General features: G+C 39.6%; 1 protein-coding gene across 6 annotated transcripts in view; it reads left to right on the forward strand.

Moving 5' to 3' along the window:
• atp8a1 (ATPase phospholipid transporting 8A1) overlaps window positions 1–23,056 on the forward strand; it is a 276,718-nt gene that overhangs the window by 181,679 nt on the left and 71,983 nt on the right. For all 6 annotated transcript variants that reach the window (XM_052045257.1, XM_052045250.1, XM_052045267.1 and 3 more), the window contains 3 exons: window positions 1,361–1,471; window positions 13,506–13,580; window positions 20,137–20,259. In XM_052045257.1, the coding sequence (XP_051901217.1) occupies window positions 1,361–1,471; window positions 13,506–13,580; window positions 20,137–20,259 (309 nt within the window). The remainder of the gene's footprint in view (window positions 1–1,360; window positions 1,472–13,505; window positions 13,581–20,136; window positions 20,260–23,056) is intronic.

Raw genomic sequence — 23,056 nt, forward strand, 5'->3', positions numbered from 1 at the left:
GGAAGGAAAGCTGCTTTTCTTGATCTTTTCTGAGGTGTACACAACTCCAGACCCACACCAATCTAGTTGACTCTCATCTCCAGCCTGACATGGCCTGGCGAGCCTCTTGATTCAAGGGCAAATTGGGATAAGCAGTAAATCCTGTGCTTACCAGAAATATCTGGATGCTGCGAATAAATAACAAAAACCACTCTATATGTTGTTTCTATTCATACTTAAATTTAGCAATACTTTCCAAAGTAGTTTATTCATTGCGGTGAGAAATAACAATAACCCTTAATGGCTTATACTAAATCCAATTAGGCTTTGGAAATTTCTATAAAACTGGAAGGAAAATGGTCATCAATTTGGTTCTCTTTTATAAAGATCATATCCTTCATCTGGTATTCTCCCTGCTAGTGCCCCTCCAAGCAGAGGAAAAGGGCACCAACAGCAGCAGTCTCAGCCCAAAATGTTGACTGTTTATTTCCCTCCATGGATGCTGCCTGACCTGCTGAGTTCCTCCAGCACTTTTTGTGTATTGTTCCAGTTTCCAGCATCTGCAGAATTTCTTGTGTATCAGTTTATTCCTATTGGCATTTGCTCACTTTTAGGTTTTCCAGTAATTCAATGTTTACATGGTTATTCTCCCACCCATGTTTGGGCCTGGTTCCTCTTGGTGATATATTGATCTTGTACCTCTCCAACTGGGGTGTCTCGAATTACAAATCTGCCCGGACAATTGCAATTACTATGTCAATATAGGAACTGAAGGAGCAGAGTTAGACCTAGTAGAAATGAGCCAAAATCAGGACGTGTGTTCCTGCTAATTCTTGATTCCACTGCAGGCTCTTGCTTTCAGTCCAGCAGGTAAGATGCAATTGTGAGAATACGTAACATCAAGAGGAGGAGATAGGATTGAAATTGAGTGAGCTGCCACTTAAGTGTAGCAGGCTGGCGAAATGGAGTAATGTCAGATGTGAATGAGCTGACTGAAATAAATGTGACAGTTGGATCTTTACAACAATCTGACAACTTTGCAGACGCTATTACCAATACCAGTTTCTATTCCTGGATTTTTTAAACTAGATTCAAACTCTCAAACTACCATGGTGGAATTCAAACCCTCATTTTGTAATCTAGAGACAGAGAGAGACACACACTCTCTCTCTCTCTCTCCCTCTCTCTCTCTCTCTCACACTCTCACTCTGCAGCTGTAAAATAATAGGGACCACCTTGGTCTGTATTTGTGCATGTGGGTTTTGGTGCAATTATTTTGAACATTGAGCTGCAGAAATGAAAAATCAGTCCAAGTCTTAAACTTGTTTTTAATTGTCAAAATATTATTTTTTGCTCAGTTGTAACCTTTTATTGTTTCTAGTTCAAGTATCTGAAGAACTTGCTGCTGGTTCATGGAGCCTGGAACTATAATCGTGTAGCAAAGTGTATCCTGTACTGTTTTTACAAGAACATAGTCCTGTACATTATTGAGGTAAGCTATTGGATTGTCCACCAGATATCCTTTTTTTTAATTGCTAGTTGTTTCAATCTCTTCCCCTACTGTCCGAAATTCTAACCAGGAAAATTCCTTTATTGATGCCAAGAACTCTTGCACAGCCATTCTCGGATATGCTTTTAAACATTTTGATCTTCCACTTGAAACCAGTAAAAAAAAAATCATTGGATTCCAACAAAAGATACTTGCCTGTTAAATATTAAAAATCTACTACATAATAAAGCTGCTTTTGTTGATGACTAGAACTTCTCAGGCATTCAATACCACAGGCTTTCCCTTCTGTTGTGTAAAGTATCCTGCATCATCCTGTGACTTTTTTATTGCTACACCAGGAAGCATCTGGATGCTGTTAAATTTTGGTCTTATTTTTCCCCCATGTCTGACTTGCGATAGGTATGATAAAAATCGTTAATAACCAATATCAAGAAAAATCTCAAATTTGGGAGCACAGTGGTGCAGATAGTTGAAACCTGCCTTGCAGTGCCAGAGACCAGGTTCAATGCTGACCTCGTGTGCAGCCTGCATGAAGTTTGCATTTTCTCCTTGTGACCACTTGGATTTCCTCTGGGTGCTCCAGTTTCCTCTCACGTCCCAAAGATGTGGGTTGGTAGGTTAATTGGCCTCTATAAATTGCCTTGATTGTGTGCGTAGGTGAGTGGTAGAGTTTGAGGGGAGCTGATGAGAAAATGGGGAGAATAAAAAAGTGTGATTTTAATGAAGGATTAGTGCAAATGGGTGGTTCATGGTTGGCACGGACTTGCTGCGCTGAAGGTCCTGTTTCTGTGCTATATCTCTCTGATTCTTATGTAGCACCTTGCACATCCTCGGAATGTCACAAACCAATTTGCAGTTATTATAGTGCTTTTGAAGTGTGTAAATGTATAAGAATGGTGGCACTTACATCAGACAGCATCTGCAGAGAGCAAACAATAACTTTTTGGCTCAATGACTGTGCATCAGAGGTCTTGTTCAGGTTATACAGAGAACAGAATGCAGCATATTCAGACTAGGGGTCGACTAACATGAATGAACAGAGTGGAAGGGAAGGGATGGTTGATGTCACGCTGAGTTTACATTGAGAAGGTCTGAAAAGGGTAAAAAGCTTGAAGGAAATGTGCAGATGATTTCTGAAGATAAGAGCATGAGTGACTGTGAGGGGAAGGGCTTGGGATGCTGGTAGTTGGAGAGGAAACAAAAAAGGTAGCATGGTGGTGAAGACAAAAAAAAGCTCAGTCATTTGTGTTTGAAATTCAATGCGGTGAAAACATAAAGTTGAGGTGGGGATGTGTGGGCTCGAAGCTGAGGAATGCAGGATAGACGTCATAGAGAGAAAGTCGGGGCATGGCAAGAGTGAGACGGTGTAGGAGAGGGTGTCAGAGCAAAGAAGGAGCATTAGTATTTGAGAGTTGCTGAAGTTTATGATCCATTAAACCGGAAAAAGGGAAAAGCTTTCCTGTTAAAGCGCCAGACTGGGTGTATGATGTAATGGGCACTATTTCGGGATATGGCGAAGTTGAATGTGTGCATTAAGCATGGATGTCAGAATGGGGTGAAAAATACTGAATATCAAGGAGTTGTGGTTGTGGGTGGATCCAAAACAGAGTGAAATGCAATTGCAATACAAGTGGAAGAAACAAGAGCTAGAGGCAGCTGCTATGGAAAGATGTGGCTGTGAATCAGTTTGGTAAAGACCTGATCAAAGATGAGAAGAGAAACGGAAAACAACAGTTGAAATAAGAGACAAATGAAAATCTTGTTGGAGAAGAGTTGAACTTATTCAAAGTGGGTGTTCTGGAAAGAAATGGCGGTTAAATAAACAATAATAGCGCAGATGCTGGAATTTCAAAATAAAAACCTTGAATGCTACAATTACCCACCAAGTCCAGCAACATCTGTGGAGGGAGGAACAGAATTAACACTAACTCTTGGAATATAGTTGTTGAGGTGTTACAAGGAAAACTGGCAGCCAATGTGCATACAAAGTCCCACAAACTGCAATCAGACAGATTTTGTATTTGAAATGTTTTAATTGAAAAGTAAAGGGACCAGGACATTCAGAGTATTCTGGGTCTTCCTCAGATTATTGCCTTGTGATCTTTTATGTCCACTAGAGAAGACAGACAGGGCCTCGGTATTACATTTCATTCAATAGACGGAACCTCCAACAGTGCAGCATTCCCTTAATAATGCACTGAAGTAGCAGCCTAGATTATGTCATGTCCCTGGAGTGGGACGTGAAACCAGTGCCTTCTGACTCAGACAGGAATGCCATCATTCAGCCAAAACTGACACTTATTAGGTTATTAATAGTGTACTCTGCGTAGTAATTACTAAGAAATATTAGGCTGAAATTTGTGACAGTAAATTATGCATAGGCAATAATAAAGTAGTTTTCTATCCAAAGTGTTCTGGCAGGAAAATAATTCTTCACTCAGTATTCTCTCCCAACTACTTTTATACATCTATTATTACAAGTTTAAATCCCTTAGGATGTGCATGCATCTGGTTTTGCAATCTGCAGGATCGTTGTGTTCCCAATGAATTTGCGATGAATCTTTTACTAGATGTATCCATGGTTATGTTCTCTGCAAAAGTAGCATTATGCAATTAACAATTTGCAAATGTCACAGAGGATATAAAATCTGTCCTTATCTTTCTTTGTTTCAATTGAATGATGCTTAAAAATGTTTGCTGAAGAGAGGGAAATAAACAGGCTTGCATTTTTGTGGCACCTTTTACAATCAGAGAACTTCTCATAGTGCTTTATTGCTAATTAAGAAAAGTATAGTTTGTTATCTGAATTAAACGGTAATTAGAAAAAAAGGTAAAGGGAAATTGGCTTTTTACAATGTGTAGATATAAGTTTTGAAAACGTACACTATTTTCTTTGAGTTTTCATTATCCTGCTTTGAAGCTAGCTGTGTTAAATATAGATTGTTGTTTCAGGAAAAAAAACTTAATTTTATTCTCTAAATTCTGTTCCTTAGTTTTTTTTGTCTGGAAAACTTTTTTATTTTTGATTATCTTGAGGCTTTCCTGTCAGCTGTATGTCACTTTGTAAAATGTTTAATGCGGTGCTGTTTTAGAATGTTTTAAAAATGCTTCCAAAGCATGAATCCATTCTACAAGTCCCTTTTTTTTCAAATTGGTGTGTAAAATGAATAATATGTATTTCTCAAACTACTTGGATTGCCATCTTGTCACAGAATGTAAAATGTAGTTGTTCACCATCTTTCAGTATGTACGTACACACACACACACACACACACACACGATAATCATTGCTAGTTTTAAAGTAAGACTGAAGAATGATGATTAGTACACAGATTACGGGAGCTACGTGCTGAAGTGCTTCCTCCCCAGTACCGTATAGTCATTTTAGTGCTGCTCAAGGCCACTGTTCAAACCTGCTTGCCACCTGGTGGCAGGAAATGCCTCCCCTTTTGGAGCATACAAAGAAGCTTTGATAGCTGAACTATTGAGTAGTCTTCAGTTCTGTTTGCCTACTGTTCCAACTCAATGCTAATAGAAGTGAGATGAGTGCATATGAAAGGGAGCTGGATTAAAGAAAAATAATCCATGTGTTGATTGGATCCTGTGACATCGCAGGCTAGTACCCTTCCCTTATACATGACTACGTGGGTTTTAAAGCCCTAATTTTAACCCAGGGTTGCATTTGGAGAAGGAAATCAGCGAGCTGAGCCGTTTCACCTCCCAGACCTCATTGTAAGTGTGGACTGACCAGACTGCAGTCAGGTAGCTCAGTACCCTGTTGTGCACAATTTCAGCCACGTGGTTTACCATTGCTACTCCCATGATGGCTCTTGGCTTTGATTAGCCAAGGTTTTGGGATGTGATTGATGCAATGTAATTAACAAGAGGAGATGAAAAATCCTTTCTAATTTTATTTCATTGCTTCATTTGATCTCTGATGCTTTATTGCAAATTTGCTGAAAAAAAAGCATACACTTTTATCCAACACTGTTAGCATCATTCACAATCTCAGAACTTCTCATGGTAATTTATAGTATAGTTATGTAATATAAGAAATCTGAATTGGGTAATTATGTACAAGAAGTATGAAAGGCAGATTGTTTTTTCAGAATACAGATAACATGTGTTTCTAAAGCCAGTACACAATTTTGTTTGAGTTTCAATAGTCCTTTTTGAAGCTAGCTGTGTAAAATATGTTCCAGTACAAAAATTGTTTCAGGTAAATTTCCCTTTCACTTTGATGTCTACATTTAGTGTATTAATTTTTCAAACCAAAACTTTTGCCTGTTTTATGATTACCTTAAGGCTCCTGTCAGGTGCACATCAGCCTGTTAAACATTGAGTGCTGCACTTAAGAAATGTAATGTCTGCAATAAGTGGGAGTATATGAGATTACAGTTTACAGAGAAGCACCTGGGAAGATATAAGGGCCCTGATATTCTTGGTTTCCTCCTATAACTCCTGCATAAGATTGTCAGAGTCCCCAAGGAAATAGTTTGGATATTTTGGGCTTGGGTTTCCATTGTTCTCCCACAACTTGTGGCATCAAAGCACAAGAACCCCTCCCTAACAGTAGGAAAAATGATTACTAATGCATCTTGCAGATGGACTGTTCACAGCTGTAAGATTATTATACCATGTAGCACACATAGCTTTATTATGTAAAAGAACAATTAAAAGGCTAAAATGTTGGTAGCTGTTTTCCTTCCTGGAAATTTTGCAGTGGTTGCAGTAGGACATGCCTCCCAAGTTATAAAGAGTCATGGTTTATGGTGCCCATCATGCTTAGAGTGTACCCAAGATGTGGCATGCAGAGTGGTTGCCTGCGCAGTTCCCACACCTTACCTGCACTGAGGAATCTCATCATGCACACTCACTTCAGTCGAGCCTGGCTGGAAACTCGAAACAGTCATACTCAGTGATTGCCCCTGCTGGCGTCATTCTTTGTGGGATCTATTGCGCAGGCACAGCCAATATCATGCTACGGTCATCTAGATCCTTGGCCAATAACTCCACTTGAGTGCAGCTACAGTTTGAACAGAAATCCAGTCATTCTACAGCCACCGTGGTTCCCAGGAGGGAAGGTAGGAAAATCAATAGAGTTTACCTTTTGGTGGTTGTTGCTTATTGGTTAGCAGTCAGTTGATGGAGTAAGCAGTTGGAGAATTAGGTGTTGAGAATCATAGGCAGGAACTAAAGAGAAATGGGAAATGGCTGCAGAAAATGCTTTTGTAATCTTGCTCAAAGGCATTAATTTGAAAAGTAGACCCTTCGTTAACATTAACTCGCCCTCCCCTTCTTCCCCCATCACCACCCCCCAAACACTGTAAACACATTCCATCTGGCTCTGTCATTCATGACTTGCAAACTTCATCAGAATCACACATGTCCAGCAGATTGTAAGAAGGAATCTGTTGATAACAGTCTCCTGAGCCATGGCTCAATAGTTTCACTTCATGATTCACTATTAAGGCTATTTAAATAAAACACAGTAATTGTTACACCAGTTTGTTTGCTTTTCTATCTTGAAATACAGGCATTTGTTTTTCAAATATGTTCGCGCGTTCATTTGGACGATAAAATAAGGTTGATTTGTTAACAGGAACTATTCATCTGGTGGCCAGCTGGGCTATAAATTGGTAAATGGGGAATTTGTAGCAATTCATGCTTCTGTAATCAGATTTAATGAACCGTAGGGTGTTACAGAGCTACCGTGACATAGTGGCACTTGGACAGATTTTACATTCATTTGTGAAGCCCGTCAGGTTTTTTTTCAAGAATCTGCTAGGATGCCGACAGCAACTGTGTGAAATTATATACTGTGTAAACTATGCGAAAATAGCTAAATCCAAAGTATAAAAGTAAGTAACTTTTAAAAGGAGAAATGGAAATTTCTTCTCTTTAAATGCAGTTGACAATAAGTTCGCCGTGCTTAATTAATTACATTTTAAATTGTTCAAAGAGTAAAAGACATGAGGTCCTAAAAATACACATGATCAGAACACATTTGAAATCTTTTTGTTTATAGGTATTCAATGTTTCTATTTGATGACAATTATCAAATCACATGGCGATGTAAGTTAGGCTGACCTTGACATCAAATACAGTGTTTCATTGCAGTTTTTGATTGGCACCAATTTCTGTTTCTAAAAATACTAATAAATTGAAGCTCTTAAGTATGGGAAATGTTTTCAAAAAAATATGCGTTTTTAAAAAAGGCTGAAAAAATTGTTTACAGTAGTTATTTATAATGAGCATTATGAGTTTTAAAAAATATTGGGTACTCAAATTCCCAAGACTGCAACCTCGCCTAAATACTGGACGTGCCCACCAGGAACCTCCAGGTACAGAGCCTGTCAAAGTTTGTGGGTTCAAGGGATCTTACCCACATTTCGATGTCTCTGGTGCGTAAGGGTAGTTCTCAACTGCCCATCGGTAGAATAAGTTGAGAATCAAGGCAGGTAGGTGACCAGTCCAGATGCCTGTCTCCTTGAGTTCCATTTCCTCTTTGCACTTAATGTCGAATGACAAAACTAAAATGTGAAAATACATTTTCATTGAACAATTGATCAGACTGTGGATTATGCTCTCAGGAGGACAGTGGAAGCAGTTAGTAGTGATTCACTCAAATGCAAAATTCAAAAGATTTCTTTGAAAGAATTACATGCTGGGGCAAATTAGGAGCAATTTGTTTCATGGCATATGGGAAGTATGTAACACATTTGGGAGAAACGAGTGAACTTTCCTGTGGTTTCCAAAGGAATCCAACATAGCAATTTGCCTGCCCTCCTGCCCAGGCCTGCTGTGGACTAATAGAGGTAGATTACTTTGCAATGATTAGTCAACAACTCTTAGCACTGTTGTACTAGACAACTGCCAGGACGGTGAAAGACAAACCAGGTGAATTTTGGTCCTCCTGCCAATTCCTATGGTGCTATGAGTTTAAAATCATACAATGCATGGTTTCTTAGCTTCCTTTATAAGTTTTCCAAAGTTCCACATTGTTGTTTGCCCAAGTTGTGGTGCTGAGCCATGACTTCCGCCTGCTGCTTTACCTTACTAAAATTCTAATGCAAGTAAAATTAACTTCCATCTTTATTCCATCTGATTGCAAAGGCTGTGGTTTGAGGAATTGGAAATTGCAATGGCAAAGCAGAAGGAGCTCAGAAGAAATTATCAGCACAAATGTTCAGGAATTACCTGTAACCAAAAGAAGGAAACGCTAATTATTTCTGCTTTGAAAATCTCCTTTAAAGCATGGTATAAAATTATTCTAGACCCATATGCTGTGTGGTGTTTTAACTGTGCTGTAATCTAGGTTGAAACTTCAGTGAATATTGCATAGTCAGATTTGTGGTCCTTCAGACGTGTGTTTATAATCTGTGCGACATACTGAGAATTTGAGAGTGCTGGGATAGCCACACAGGGAAGGATAAAATGAGTCTAAACAGGTGCTGAAATATGATATCAGAGGAATCATTATTATGCTTTCACAGTGAAACAACTTTTAGATCTGTTGAAAACAAAAACAGAACTACGACAAGAAGAAATCTGAATGCTTTCATAAGTTCTGTGTTCTTTTATGATTTCCTCCACCGACTATATAATTGTGACTTTGGGCCATGGCAACTAAATCTTTGTAGACTATACATTTATTATGTTGTCCATTCAACTTTTTATATCTTTGTACAAGGTTGCCTGGAAATTTCTATTTATTACAATGAGGAAGGCAACATTTCAATCAGTCTCTTGTCCTGTGAGCTGTTTGCAGAGCAGATTTCTCTCTACATGATAGCATTTCACAGTTAATGAAAGAGACCAAAGCAAAAGGACATATGACACATGAACCCATGTGTAGTCAAATTAGATTGACAGGTCAACCAATTAAAACTGAGACTGGCTCTGCAGAATACCTGCTGAACTTCTGAACGTTAGTAGGAATTGAGGTATTTGCCTCCTGAAACTGATTTTGGTTCATAGAAGTTGAACTGAACTATGATAAACTTGATTTGTTGTGCTGTTTTATTTGTTCTGGTCGCTAAGGATGCTTTATAGGTCAAAATGCAGCTGTGCATTGTAATTGTGACTTGTACAATTAATCGCTGGTAAATTAGCAACATTTGAAAACCATAACATTCTTGAAGATTTGATCCAGGCTAATAATTCATTGAATCATGTGAAGCACTAACTCTTCAAAAATATTTCAAGCAGAAAACCTAACCTTACCAACAGCCCAACGGATAATCAGAAACAAGGCATGGTTAGGGAAATGTATACAGTAAAGAGTTGTTCTTAACAACAATGGAGAAACTACTGAAAATATAATCGAAGGTGAATATGAACTGGACATGATTATGAACTGTTCAGGATTGGTAACAAATTCTGAAGGCAAGGCTGCATCTGACTAATCTTTTTTGAGGAGGCTCCTTGCATAGTGTATTGGTTTATTATTGTCACATATACCGAGATACTGTGAAAATCTTCTGTTCGCGTGCATCCAGACAGATCATTCCATACAAAAGTACATAGAGGTAGTGAAAAGGAAAACAGAATGCAGAATATAGTGTTGCTGTTACAGAGAGGGCAATGCAGGTAGGCAAAGTGCAAAGGCAACAATGAGTTAGATTAGGAGATCAAGAGTTCACCTTTTAGTGTATGAGAGGTCCATTCCAGGAGTCTGGTAACAGCAGGATAGAAGCTGTCCTGGAGCCTGGTGGTACGTGCTCTCAAGTTTTTCTCTTTTGCCTGATGGGAGGGGAGAAGGGAGAGTGACCAGGATGGGAAAGGTCCTCGATTATGTTTGGCTGCTTTCCTGAGGCAGCACGAACTGTAGACAGTCATTGGAGGGGAGGCTGGAAGAAATTGTGTGTTCTCGGAAGATTGAAGTATAATCTCAAAGTTATGTTATGTGCCAGTAGGATACGTTGGGGGTGGTACAAAGAAACTGTTTCTTCTGGGGGAGTCCCAAGCAGAATAGATAACTGGTACTTATCGTCCATTCTTTATTGTCCCGAGCAGCAGGTAGTGGGTTGCCTATTTGAGTAATTGGGTAGTGGTTTTAGTACAGTTGCAAATCCCTCTCAATGAGCATTTAGAAGTCCAACACATGAATGTGAGACTAGCATCTTAAATAGGCAAGATCCAAGTAAAGACGGCATGTTTCCTTCCCTGAAGGACAGTGGTGAAGTAGTTGAATTTTGCACATTCAGCAAACTTAATGCTCGCATCTACTTCTGATGTGTATATTTTTAACAAACTTGAATTCCCAGAAGGTCATGGTTGATTTTGAATGCTGGTAACCCATTATTGCTTTGAGCATTGTGGTCATGTTGCTGAACTATGTTTCTTTCTGTTGGCTATTTTAACATAGCCTTTTATTCTATAGCCAGGTCAATTGGCATTTGCCCATCTTGTGGTGTGGGAGTATTAGGAAAGTGATAGTGTGTCAACCAGGCATTGACAGAAGGTCGGTTGTGAAAAACAGATTTTAGTGAGCTACTATTTTACCAGCCAACTAAATAAAAGATCTGTTTTTAAAATTTTGTCTATTTTACTTGGCACCACCACCCACACTGAGTAGGTACTTGCAACAGTTAGTAACTCCGAGCAGCTAGTGGCAAGATGTTAATTCTTTGTGACCTCTTTAAAACAAAAACATACTTTTAAGTTGTCTGGCAGTGTGAACTAATGAGGTTATGGAGTGGAGGATGGAGTTTCATCTGGTTTTACTGCCTATATTTCATTTTCAGTCAGCAATTGTGTACGAAAATCCATGGGGCAAAGTAAATGTTGTAATCCTTGCAAGCTTTCAGCAACAATTTGAAATATACGGAGCAATAACTGATCAAATTAAGTATTCTCTGTTACTTTGGAAGTATACTCTGTTACTTTGGAAGTATACTGTGATTACCTATTGAATTTATAAAAAGATTTGTAGGAATTAAATGTTAGCTTAGAAGTATAATTTTACAGAATTATTGCTCATATCAAACATTATTATAATTCTCAACATATCACCTTTTACACTTTATTTCTACACTTCAGCCAGTTAATTAAAATGCACTAATGTTTACACTAAACCCTTGCAAATTTTGAATTTAACTAAATGGCTCTACTAAGGAGTGTATTGCACATTCCTTCACTGATGAATACTGGGAGGAAGGTGAACTTCAGAATATTTGCTATTTTGCATCCATTAGCAATCTCAACAGATGTTCTCTGTACAGGCAGTGAACATAATCGTGCTTGTTGTTTGGGGATGTGTCAAGTAATATTAGGTACTACCTTACCAGGAAAGAGAATGATGAGGGTGAGTCATTTCAGATTATTAACTGATAGAAACTTGTATAATTCAGAGCACTTAGTGAATTACATTGATTGTTACTGTGTCGGCAAATGTGGTGGTTCATTTTAGTGTAGCAGTGAGATGAATCTTTTTTTCACCTGGTTCACAGGAGAATGTTGATCAAGATTCTGGGAGAACACAATGGATTTAATATCTTAAATTTTCAGCTGTGTTGGCATAATAGGAAGATTAATATTAGATCCAAATACAACATCTTTGACAATGAAGAATTACTTCATAGATGTGCTGGGGAATAATTATCTGCTGGATTTCAGGAGTGTAGATTGAAACTACCACATTCCAGGGAATGTTACTTTGTATGTTTTTATTCACTCAAGGGATGTGGGCTTCACAGGCTGAGTCAGCATTTAATTGCCCATCCCTAATTGCCCTTGAGAAGGTGGTGGTGAGCCACCGCCTTGAACCTTGAGGTGTGGGGATACCCACAACCCTGTTAGGGAAGGGATTCCAGGATTTTGACCCAGTGACAATGAAGGAACAACAATATGGTGTGTGACAGAAGGCAATTTCCAGGTAGCAGTGTTCCCATGATTTTGCAGTCCTTGAACTTCTAGCTGGTAGAGGTTGTGGGTTTGGAAGGTGCTGTCTAAGGAGCTTTGGTGAGTTGCTGCAGTGCATCCTGTAGATGGTACAAGCTACAGGATGCACTGCACTACTGTGTGTCAGTGGTTTAGTGAGAGAATGATTGTGAATGGACTACCTATCAAGCTAGCTGCTTTATGCACTGATTGAGTAGTAGAATACATTTCCAAGGCAATGGACTTCAAGCACAACTTTTGATCCTTGCAGAAGAATATTAGGCTAATCAGGTTTGAATAATGCAAGAGCTTGGACAAGGTTAGGAACAGATGAAGTAGTAAACTTCAATCGTGACTAGAAATTCATAAAGCATGCATACACTGGATTAGTCATTATATAGAGCAGATTCCAAGTAATACAGTTGATATCACAACACATGCAATTGAGAGTCATAAAAATAGCTAGTGGGAGTGGAGGGGAAATTGAGAATAGCCCTGAACTGAGGTCATTAAATGCTCAAAGGATCAATTAAGTAAAAAGATTTAGCAGTTTGTCTTTACTTCTCTTATTTTCCAATCATCACCTTTCCTCCTCAAAAGTGAATTGTGTTGCATTTCTTGGTGGGCATTGGAACCAAAATAGAGGGAATATTTCATTGGTAGAGGGTGTAGGTGAGTAATGAGGTATTGACCTTAACTCCACTCTACAGAACATGTAAGCACTGATCATCCCTTAGAACTGGAGATTTAAAGTGCAGTAAAAGTTCTCTGCATGCATTGTGCATTTCACATCTAATTCCAATGCTGTACCATATCCCTATATGCTTCAAATATTTATCCATTGCCACTGTGAAATATACTGTGGCATTAACTTTCAGCCCTGCATCTCCATGTGTCTGGCCAACAGTGAAGTGACTATGCGGTGAGTGAGGCAGAGGGTTTGTGATGTATTGCTCTGTCAAAGAACACTCTGACCCAATGGTCTATATCAGTAGTTACAGATTTGTAAAATATTTATTCCATTCCAAATCTAAAGAATAGCATAATATTTTTGAGGGGGAAATTGCAAAAGTTAACCCTTTGTTTTTTAAAAAAGCTTTTGAACTCTGTTTTGGTTTATTTTCACTTTCAGATCTGGTTCGCTTTTGTGAATGGCTTCTCAGGACAGATTCTCTTTGAAAGATGGTGCATTGGTCTCTACAATGTGGTAAGTGTACATGCTATTTTGCACTCAGTTCAAGTTGTTAATATAATGTCAGTGCCCTGATTATGATACCAGTAAATGAAGTCTCACTTCCATCTCTACCTAAAGATGTATGAAAAATAACATTGTGTTAATTTTGATATAAATTCTGACTGTCAACATTTTTGTATTCCTTATAACATTGGAGACTCATGACACTTATGGTTCACATTGTTGACTAACCTCTTCTGTTGCATCCTGCATTTAATGCACATTGGCATGCATAAAGATCCTGTCATGGAGACTGATGCCTGCTGCTGGGTTTGTGTGTGTGGCCATGGTAGGTGAGGGCTGAATGACTACTGATGGTGCTCAGAGTGGGACCACTCAAGGTGATTTAAATACATCAGGATCAGGGAGACAAGTTTTGTGTGGGGGCTGTAGGCTGCCAAGAGACTTGAAACATGAGTCAGAGTCATATAGCATGGAGACGAACCCTTCAGCCCAACTGGTCCATGCTGACCAAGATGCCCCATCCAAGCTAGTCCCATTTGCCATTGTCTGGCGCATAACCTTCTAAACCTTTAGAATCCATGTACCTGTCCAACTGTCTTTTAGAAGTTGTTATTGAATGTTATTATTGTACCTGTCTCAACCACTTCCTCAGGCAGCTGATTCCACATAGATACCACCCTTCGTAAAAAAAAAAACAAAAGCCCCTCAAGTTCCTCTTAATCTTTCCCGTCTCACCTTAAGCCGATGCCCTTGAGTTCTTGTTTTCTTTTTCAATCTTTATATTAGTTTTCAAATTAATACAGATTGATATATAGCATCAATATTTATGCATGTAATACAAAGAGATCAGGATAACAATCATAGCATATATAATCATAAAGAACAATAAAATACAAAAAAAATCTGTAGATCCAACGATCTCTTAGTAAATAAATATAATATAAAAGAAAGGAAAAAAAAAGATTTATACAAATTTAAAAAACCCAAATCAATAAAAAAATTATAAACAATATAAACTAAACAAAAAAAACTTAAAAGAAAAACAAACAACAAAAAAAAACTGGGCTAAAATTTCTCAGTAGAAACAGAGCAATATTATGTCGTCAAGTCCGTTCCTCCAAGTTGGAAAGTTATTGAAAGGGGATCTACATAATGTGAAAATATTGAATAAATGGACTCCAAATATCTTCAAATTTAAGCGAAGGATCAACAGTACCACTCCTAATTTTTTCCAAGTTTAAACACGATATAGTTTGAGAAAACCATTGAAAAGTAGTAGGGGGTATTGGATCCTTCCATTTAAGCCAAATGGATCGTTTGGCCATTAGTGTAACAAAAGCAATCATACGGTTAGCAGAAGGAGATAAATGGCCAGACTTTATCCTTGGTAATCCAAAAATTGCAATGATAGGGTGAGGTTGTAAATCAATCTTCAATACGTTTGAAATAATGTTAAAAATGTCTTTCCAATATTTTTCCAGAAGAGGACAGGACCAAAACATGTGTCAAAGAAGCCACATTCGATTTACATCTGTCACATATAGGATTTATATGGTTATAGAAACGAGCTAACTTATCTTTGGACATATGGGTCCTGTGGACTACCTTAAACTGTATCAATGAGTGTCTGGCACACATTGAAGATGTATTGACTAAATAAAGTATTTTCTTCTAAGTCTCTATAGGTAGAGATGTCTGGAGTTCACTTTCCCATTCATTCTTAATTTTGTCTAATGATTCTAGATGTATTTTCATAATTAAATCATAAATTATCGCTATCAAGCCCTTCTGATAAGGATTAAGACCTAAAATTTTTTCCGTAGTTTCAATTTTGTAAAGTGTCAGAAAAGAGGGTATAGTAGTTTTTAAAAAATTTCTAATCTGCAAATATCGAAAATAGAGTTCTTGATACCCCCAACTCTTGGGGGTGGGGGGTGGGGGGTGGTGGTGAACTGAGTACATTCGCTGCCCCTCATGATTTTATACACCTCTATAAGATCACCTCTCAGTTTCCTACACTAAGGAATAAAGTCCTAGCCTGTCCAACCTCTCCCTATGACTCAGTCCCTCAAATCCTGGCAGCATCCTTGTAAATCTTTTCTGCACTCTTTCCCATTTAATAACAGCTTTCCTATGGCAGGGTGACCAAAACTGAACACAGTACTCCAAATGCAGCCTCACTGCACCATGACCTCCCAACTTTTATACTTAATGCCCTGACTTAAGGCCAGTGTGCCAAAAGCTGCCTTCACCACCCTATCTACCTGTGACTCCACTTTCAGTGAATCATGTACTTGTACTTCAAGGTCCCTCTGTTCTACAACGTTCCCCGGGGCCCTCTCATTCACTGTGAAAGTCCTACCTGGATTTGACTTTCCAACATGCAACACCTTGCACTTATCTGAATTAACCTCCATTTGCCATTCTTCGGCCCACTAAATCAGCTGATCAAGATCCCCCCCCCCCTGTAATTTTTGATAACCTTCCTCATTGTCCTCTATACCACCTTTTTTAGTGTCATCTGCAAACTTACTAACCATGCTTTGTACATTCTTATCCAAATTGTTGATATAGATAACAAACAACAATGGGCCCAACACCGACCCAAGGCACACAACTAGTCTCAGGCCTCCAGTCCGAGAAATAACCTTCCACCATCACCCTCTGCTTTCTATCATCAAGCCAACTGTGTATCCAATTAGCCAGCACTTCCTGGATTCCATGCAATCTAACCTTCCAGAGCATCCTACCATGTGGAACCTTATTGAAGGCCTTACTGAATTCCATGTAAACCACGTCTACCACCCTGCCCTCAACTTTCTTGGTTACCTCATCAAAAACTCAATCAAGTTCATAAGACATGACCTCCCATGCACAAAGTTATGCTGACTACCCCTAATCAACCCTTATCTTTCTAGATGTGCATATTTCTTATCCCTCAATCCTCTAGTAACTTGCCTACCACAGATGTTAGACTTGCCTATAGTTCCCAGGTTTTTCTTTGCCGCTCTTCTTAAATAAACTTACAACACTTGCAACCCTCCAGTCTATTCACACTTCACCCATGGCTAACAATGATGCAAATATCTAAGCCTCTTCTCTAGCCTCCCAGTGTTCTTGGATATACCTGGTCAGGCCCTGAGGATTTGTCTGCTTTCATACCTTAAGACATCCAGCAGCTCTTCTAATGCAGACTATCCCCAAGACCTCCCCATTTAATTTCTGTAGTTCTGAAGTAGTCTTGACTTTCTCCACGGTAAAATCAAGAGAAATATTCATTAAGGACCTTGCCCATCTCCTGTGGCTCCACAGGAAGGTATCCCCTTTGGTCTTTGAAAGGCCTTATTCTCCCTCCAGTGATTTTTTTTTCCCCCTTAAAATACTTAATCTCTTTGGATTTTCCTTAATCTTCTCTGCCAAAGTTCTCATGCACCCATTTTTGCTCTCCCCATTTCCTCCTTGAGTACATTTCTGCATCCTTTATACTTCAGGGATTCACTTGATCCAAGCTGCTTATACCTGACCCATGCCTCCTTTTTTCCTGGTTGGGTCCTCAAGATAAGATTTTTAATAGTCACACGTATATCTAAACACAGTGAAATGTATCTTTTGCATAGTGTTTTGGGGCCAACCCGCAAGTGTCACCACACTTCTGGCGCCAACATAGCATGCCCACAACTTCCTAACCTGTACATCTTTGGAATGTGGGAGGAAACTGGAGCACCTGGAGGAAACCCACACAGACACGGGGAGAATGTACAAACTCCTTACAGACAACAGCTGGAATTGAACCCGGGTCGCTGGTGCTGTAATAGCATTATGCTAACTGCTACACTGCTCCTACCAGCCTTTGCCCTTCGCTCTAACAGGAGCATGCAGATCTTGAGCTCTCACTATCATCTTTAAAAGCCTCCCACTTGCCTGTGGTCCCTTTGTCCGCACTCAACCTACTCCAATTAACCTTTGCAAGCTCCTGTCTCATACCGTTAAAATTCACTGTGTCCCAATTTAAAACGTGAACCTGTGGACCAGTTCTGTCCCTTTCCATAACTATTTTAAAGCTAATAGAACAATGGTCACTGGTCCCAAAGTGCTCCCCCACAGTGACCTCAGTCATTTGCCTCACCCTATTACCCAAGAGTAGATCAAGCTTTGCTTTCTCGCTAGTAGGGCCCTCTATCTATTACCCAAGGAAACGTTCCTGAACACCCTTAAATTCCACCCCATCTAAGCCCCTAACAGCATAGCAGTCCCAGTCTATGTTAGGAAAGTTAAAATCCCCTACTATGACAACCCTATTATTCTTGCAACTCTACACAATCTCCCTGCACATTTGTTTTTCTAATTCCTATTGACTATTTGGGGGCCTATAGTACAACCCCAACAATGATCATCCCCTTATTTCTCAGGTCCACTGAAAGCTTCACTGGATGATCCTTCAGTAATTTCATCTGACTAATGCTGTGACATTCCCCTTAATCAAAAATGGAACTGCCCTCCTTGCTTTCCTCTGCCTTTATCCTGCCTAATGCACCTGTACCCTGGAACATTAAGCTGCCAGTCCCTCCCTTAGCCATGTCTCCATAATGGCTATAATATCCCAGTCCCACATAGCTATCCAGGCCCCATCTGCCTTACTTGTCAGACCTCTTGCATTGAAATAAGTGCAATTTAATCCAATAGGCTTTCCTTACTCCTGGCCATTCTCTTGTCTATTCAACTTGCTGTCACTGACCTCTGCATCACTTCCCAGCCTCTCTTCTGCCTCCCTGATGCTTGGGATCCCACGCACCCACCACACCACGCGCCCACGCGCCCCCCCCCCCCCGCCAACCAATCTAGTTTAAGCCAACCCTAGTAACACTAGCAAATCTTCCTGCCAGGATATTGGTCCCCCTCCAGTTCAAGTGTAACCCATCTGTCTTGTACAGGTCACCTCTACCCCAGAAGAGGTTCCAATAGTCCAAAAATCTGAATCCCTGTCCCCTACACTAATTTTTCAGCCACACATTCATTTGCCATATCCTCCTGTTCTTATCCTCGAGAGATTGCTACCAGAGGTCCTGCTTTTTAACTTCTTCCCTAGCTCCCTATATTCACTCCACAGGATGTCATCCCTTTCTCTACCTATGTCATTTGTGCCAACGTGCACTACGACTTCTGGTTGCTCACCCTCCCCCCTTAAGAATGTTCTGTAGCCGCTCCTGGACCCTAGCACCAGGGAGGCAACACACCATTCCAGAGTCCCTTTTGCAGCCACTGTATCTCCTGTCCACCCCCTCTAACTATCGAGTCCCCTGTCACCAGGGAGTCCTTTCTGCCTTTGCCCTTTCCTGCTGAGCCTCAGAACCAGTCCTGGTGCCACAGATCTGGCCACTGCTGCCTCTTCCTGGTCATCCCTCTGTGCCCCCCCCCCCCCCCAACAGTATACTTGTTTGAGGGGAATCTTGCACTATCTGCCTGCTCCTTTTTCCTTTCCTGGTGGTCACCCAACTACTTTCTGCCTGTACCTTAGGTGCAACCACCTTGCTAAAGCTCATACCTTTGAAACCCTCAGCATCTTGAATGATCCTGAGTGCATCCAGCTCCTTCACGTGGTCAGTCAGGAGCTACAGCTGGACACACTTCCCACAGGTGAAGTCCTCAGGGACACTGGAAGTCTCCCTGATCTCCCACATCCTGCAGGAGAAGCGTGCCACTGCCATCTGAGTATTCTAAGACTAAAAAGGAAATTCAAGGAACCTCACCTGCACCTCTGCTCACTGAAACCTTGCAAGCCAAACCACCTTAACGTACCACTCAAATACTGGCCCACTCTTGCAATGACTGCTCTGCTGGAGCATGCTTTCCTTTTATTGGCTGATGTGTCTCACAATTAGCCAATAAGAAATGTCTTTCTGAAAAGCTGTATAAGCCAATCAGAATTTTTATTTTGACATCAATATTTAATGGATTAAGATATTGGGCACTGATCAGCGCACTGTGTGGAATCTCATAATGAGGTTTACAGCTCATCACTACAATTGCCACTTTTTGAATGAAATACTTCTATGAATTATGAAAACTTCTTTATTAAATAATGTGCGTCACAAATACAGTAGGGATTGGATCATGAGCCATAGGTTCAAGATAACAAGCCAGTTCATCATGTCCACAAAACAGCAATCCCCAGAAATGTCAATTTAGTGGATAAGGCTATAGTTCAACTGATGGCAAGCTTCGGTCTACTTGAGTTTTCAGTAAAAAAAATCATTTTCAAAACATTAGATTTTAATTATTTTGGTCATTGCCAAGAAGTCTTTTGCAATCATTTTAATTTATCATTTAATACTATTCAATAGGTAACTTATTGGTTTAAATGGTAGAGTTCATGCCAATCTCAGATTGTGCAACGGATCAGTGAAATTACAGCTAAATGACATGTGCAAAAATTGGATAGCCATCTCCTGCATAGCTGCTAGAAGCTTGGTAATGTTCAGCCAATGTTATCAAATCTATATTTATATTTTGTGGTACAGTCCTAATGCTGCTATAGTAAAAGAAAATGTCTGTGTGTGCACGTCAGATTTTCACAGCTTTGCCTCCCCTGACTTTGGGAATATTTGAGAGAACTTGTCGAAAGGAAAATATGTTGAAATATCCAGAGCTATACAAAACGTCACAGAATGCACTGAACTTCAACACAAAGGTAAATAACTTTTTTACGCAGAATTTCTATGATCTATTGATTTTTACTAATTTTTTTTCAATAATTTGTCTTAGGAAGTGCCAGTAGTTTATTTCACTCTGCTATGAGACACTGGACGAAAAAAAAATTGACAAGTTGAATTTTGTATGTTAAAGTTGTGAAGCCGAGTTGATGAGAAAGACAATATTATAAAGAGGCACTGGATAAGCCCAAACTTCAGTTTTGAACAGATGGTTTGGAAATTCAAAGCCTCGGGAATTACTAGGATGACCTAATTGCATGCGATGATCTTGACAGGAGACGTGTATCAAGTTTGGCATCTGGCTTCATTTGAATTAAAAAGACAAATTGTCTGTACCCCATTCAGGCATTCCAGTGTAGCTCACTAAAAGGATCTGATGTATTTTAACTAGTTAACCCTAATTTGGGGGGGAACAAGACAATGAGCAACAGGTTTTATAGGTCCAGGATCCTTTAGTCTTTAAGAGCCTGTTATTTAAGACATGTCAAATCAATCGGGTTAAAGTAATCCCTTGACGTCAATCATTTAATAGTCTGTAAAAAAAAGGAAATCAGTTTGTTGGAGATCTAATGGAACAAGTTTTAGTGTTCTAATCAAGCTTGGTAACATGGAGCAAAAAACAAACTGCTGGAAGAACTCAGCTGATCAGGCAGCATCTGTGGAGGCAAGAGGGATAGTCAACCTTTCAGGTTAAGTCCCTGCACTAGGACTGATGCTTACTAACGTTTTCATTTAGTTGACTGAACTGTGACACCAACTTTCTATATTAGCCTATTTGTTGTTTTCTTGTTCTAATATTTTTTTAACCATCTGAGTATGTCCAATAGTATTTGCAAAATATCATATCACCAACATGCAGAAGGCTAAGCCATTCTATTATTTCCTCCTTCAAGCCAACCATATTACATGGGCAGTAGTACGTGAATACATCACACTCATTATGTACAGTATCACTGTTAGTTTTGCCTGTTACTTACATGAACTAATGCTGGAAATGAGAGGCAATTTGTTTTCAGATTAAATGTATATATTGTGTGTAGTTGTAACCCAGTTATAGCAGCTGAGTAGCTAGAACGTTGCTTTTGCTTTTTATCAACACTTTTTTTGAAAAACTACATTCAGAGCAACTATGTTTAAAAATAACCCAGGAATAAGCACATTTAAATTAATTTTTCCCAATGATAATTGGATATCATTGTTAGTTTGTGGGTCAACGTTTTATTCACAATTACTATGGAATATATGCAACTTGTTGTCATGGTGCTTGGATTATATACTTCAGAATACTTATAAGATGAAGGGAAGCGCACGTTGAGAAAATTGATGGCCAATATTCATGGTGAGGCAGAGATGGAGTTGAAGGGTGATGGGATACGGGGCCATAGCAATACAGGAGATACCTGGAAATAGGAGATTCCCTGTGGTCCCACCCAAGTTAACAACAAAGCCTATTTAGAAATTGACCCCAGTTTTCTGACTGGCAGCTGAGCTGTTGGGCAGGAAGGCTTAAGGGAACAAGCAACAGCTTGGTGGAGAGGAGGGAGTTTAGGGGTGGGGTGAGTGAAGGAAGAGTGGATAAAAGGCATTGTGGGGAGAGATAGCAGAGAGAGTACAGGGAAAGGAGCAAGAAGATAATGTGCATGGTCACAGAAAAAGAGGAGGCAAGCTGAATGGGTAGATAGGAAAGATTTCCTGGCTCGTGGGTACCTATCTGATGGAGAGACGAGACTGTAGATTGCTGGAATCTGGAGCAACAAACACTCTGCTGGAGGAACGCAGTGGGTCAAACAGCATCTATGGGAGGAAAGGAATTGTCAACATTTTGGGCTGAAACCCTGCATCAGGACTCGTGACCTACCTTACTGATGCCCATTACGGCCTACATTCAGACACTTTTTATGATCACTGGGCAATATAACTTTCAGGAGTTAAAAGTAAAATTCTGGTTACAGTTAAGGCCAGCCTACTCATTAATGTTGGACTGACTCATCAGAGCAGGTTAATTCCCACCTCAGCCCATCAATGCCAGAACCAGAAATGGGTGCATTTGCATTGGATTTCTGATTATTATATTTTAACCACTGTACCTCTTGTACCCCGCCCCCCCCCCCCCCCCCCCCCCCACCAACCACTACCACACATACCATCCCAAAAACCCAGGTGTTTATAAGAAATCTATAAATTAAAGATAAATCTAATTACAAATTGCTTGGCCATCACATTTGGATGCCTGTGTTTCAAGAGAAGGTTAATGGGGAATAAGCTGTTTGTTCTTGCCTGCTATTAATAAAGCTGTCCTCTGTGGGCAGGAGTGGTTAGTCCTTCTGGTTGTGATATCTACAGTCTCGTGTTTTTGTAATGTTGTGTGGAAATGGATTACTGACCCTTGTGGAGAGGCAGGTCAGAGGGTGATATAAACTGCCATTAAGTTTGTAAGGGATGGGATTTTACACCATTATTTATTACTATAGAGATGTGAAAAATGTTCTGTTTTTTGTAAGAGATGCAGGTTTATAAAATTATTACCAATTCTTAAAATGCTTGACTTGGGCTACATTGTATTTGGATGATCAAATGTTTTGCTGCTTTTTTAAATTAACTGTGTGGGTCATTTTTATTGGCCATCTTTCTATGCCGTGAAATGCTAAAACTCAGATAACATTGCCAAGGAAATACCATCGTCCACAGAATTAACTTTTATTTGTGGAATGTAATGCTGATAATTTGCTCTTGATGTTAATTTTGGTAAATGTCATGGAACTTACAAAATTTCTT

Source organism: Pristis pectinata, chromosome 2, assembly GCF_009764475.1.
Source record: "Pristis pectinata isolate sPriPec2 chromosome 2, sPriPec2.1.pri, whole genome shotgun sequence".
Lineage (NCBI taxonomy): Eukaryota > Metazoa > Chordata > Chondrichthyes > Rhinopristiformes > Pristidae > Pristis > Pristis pectinata.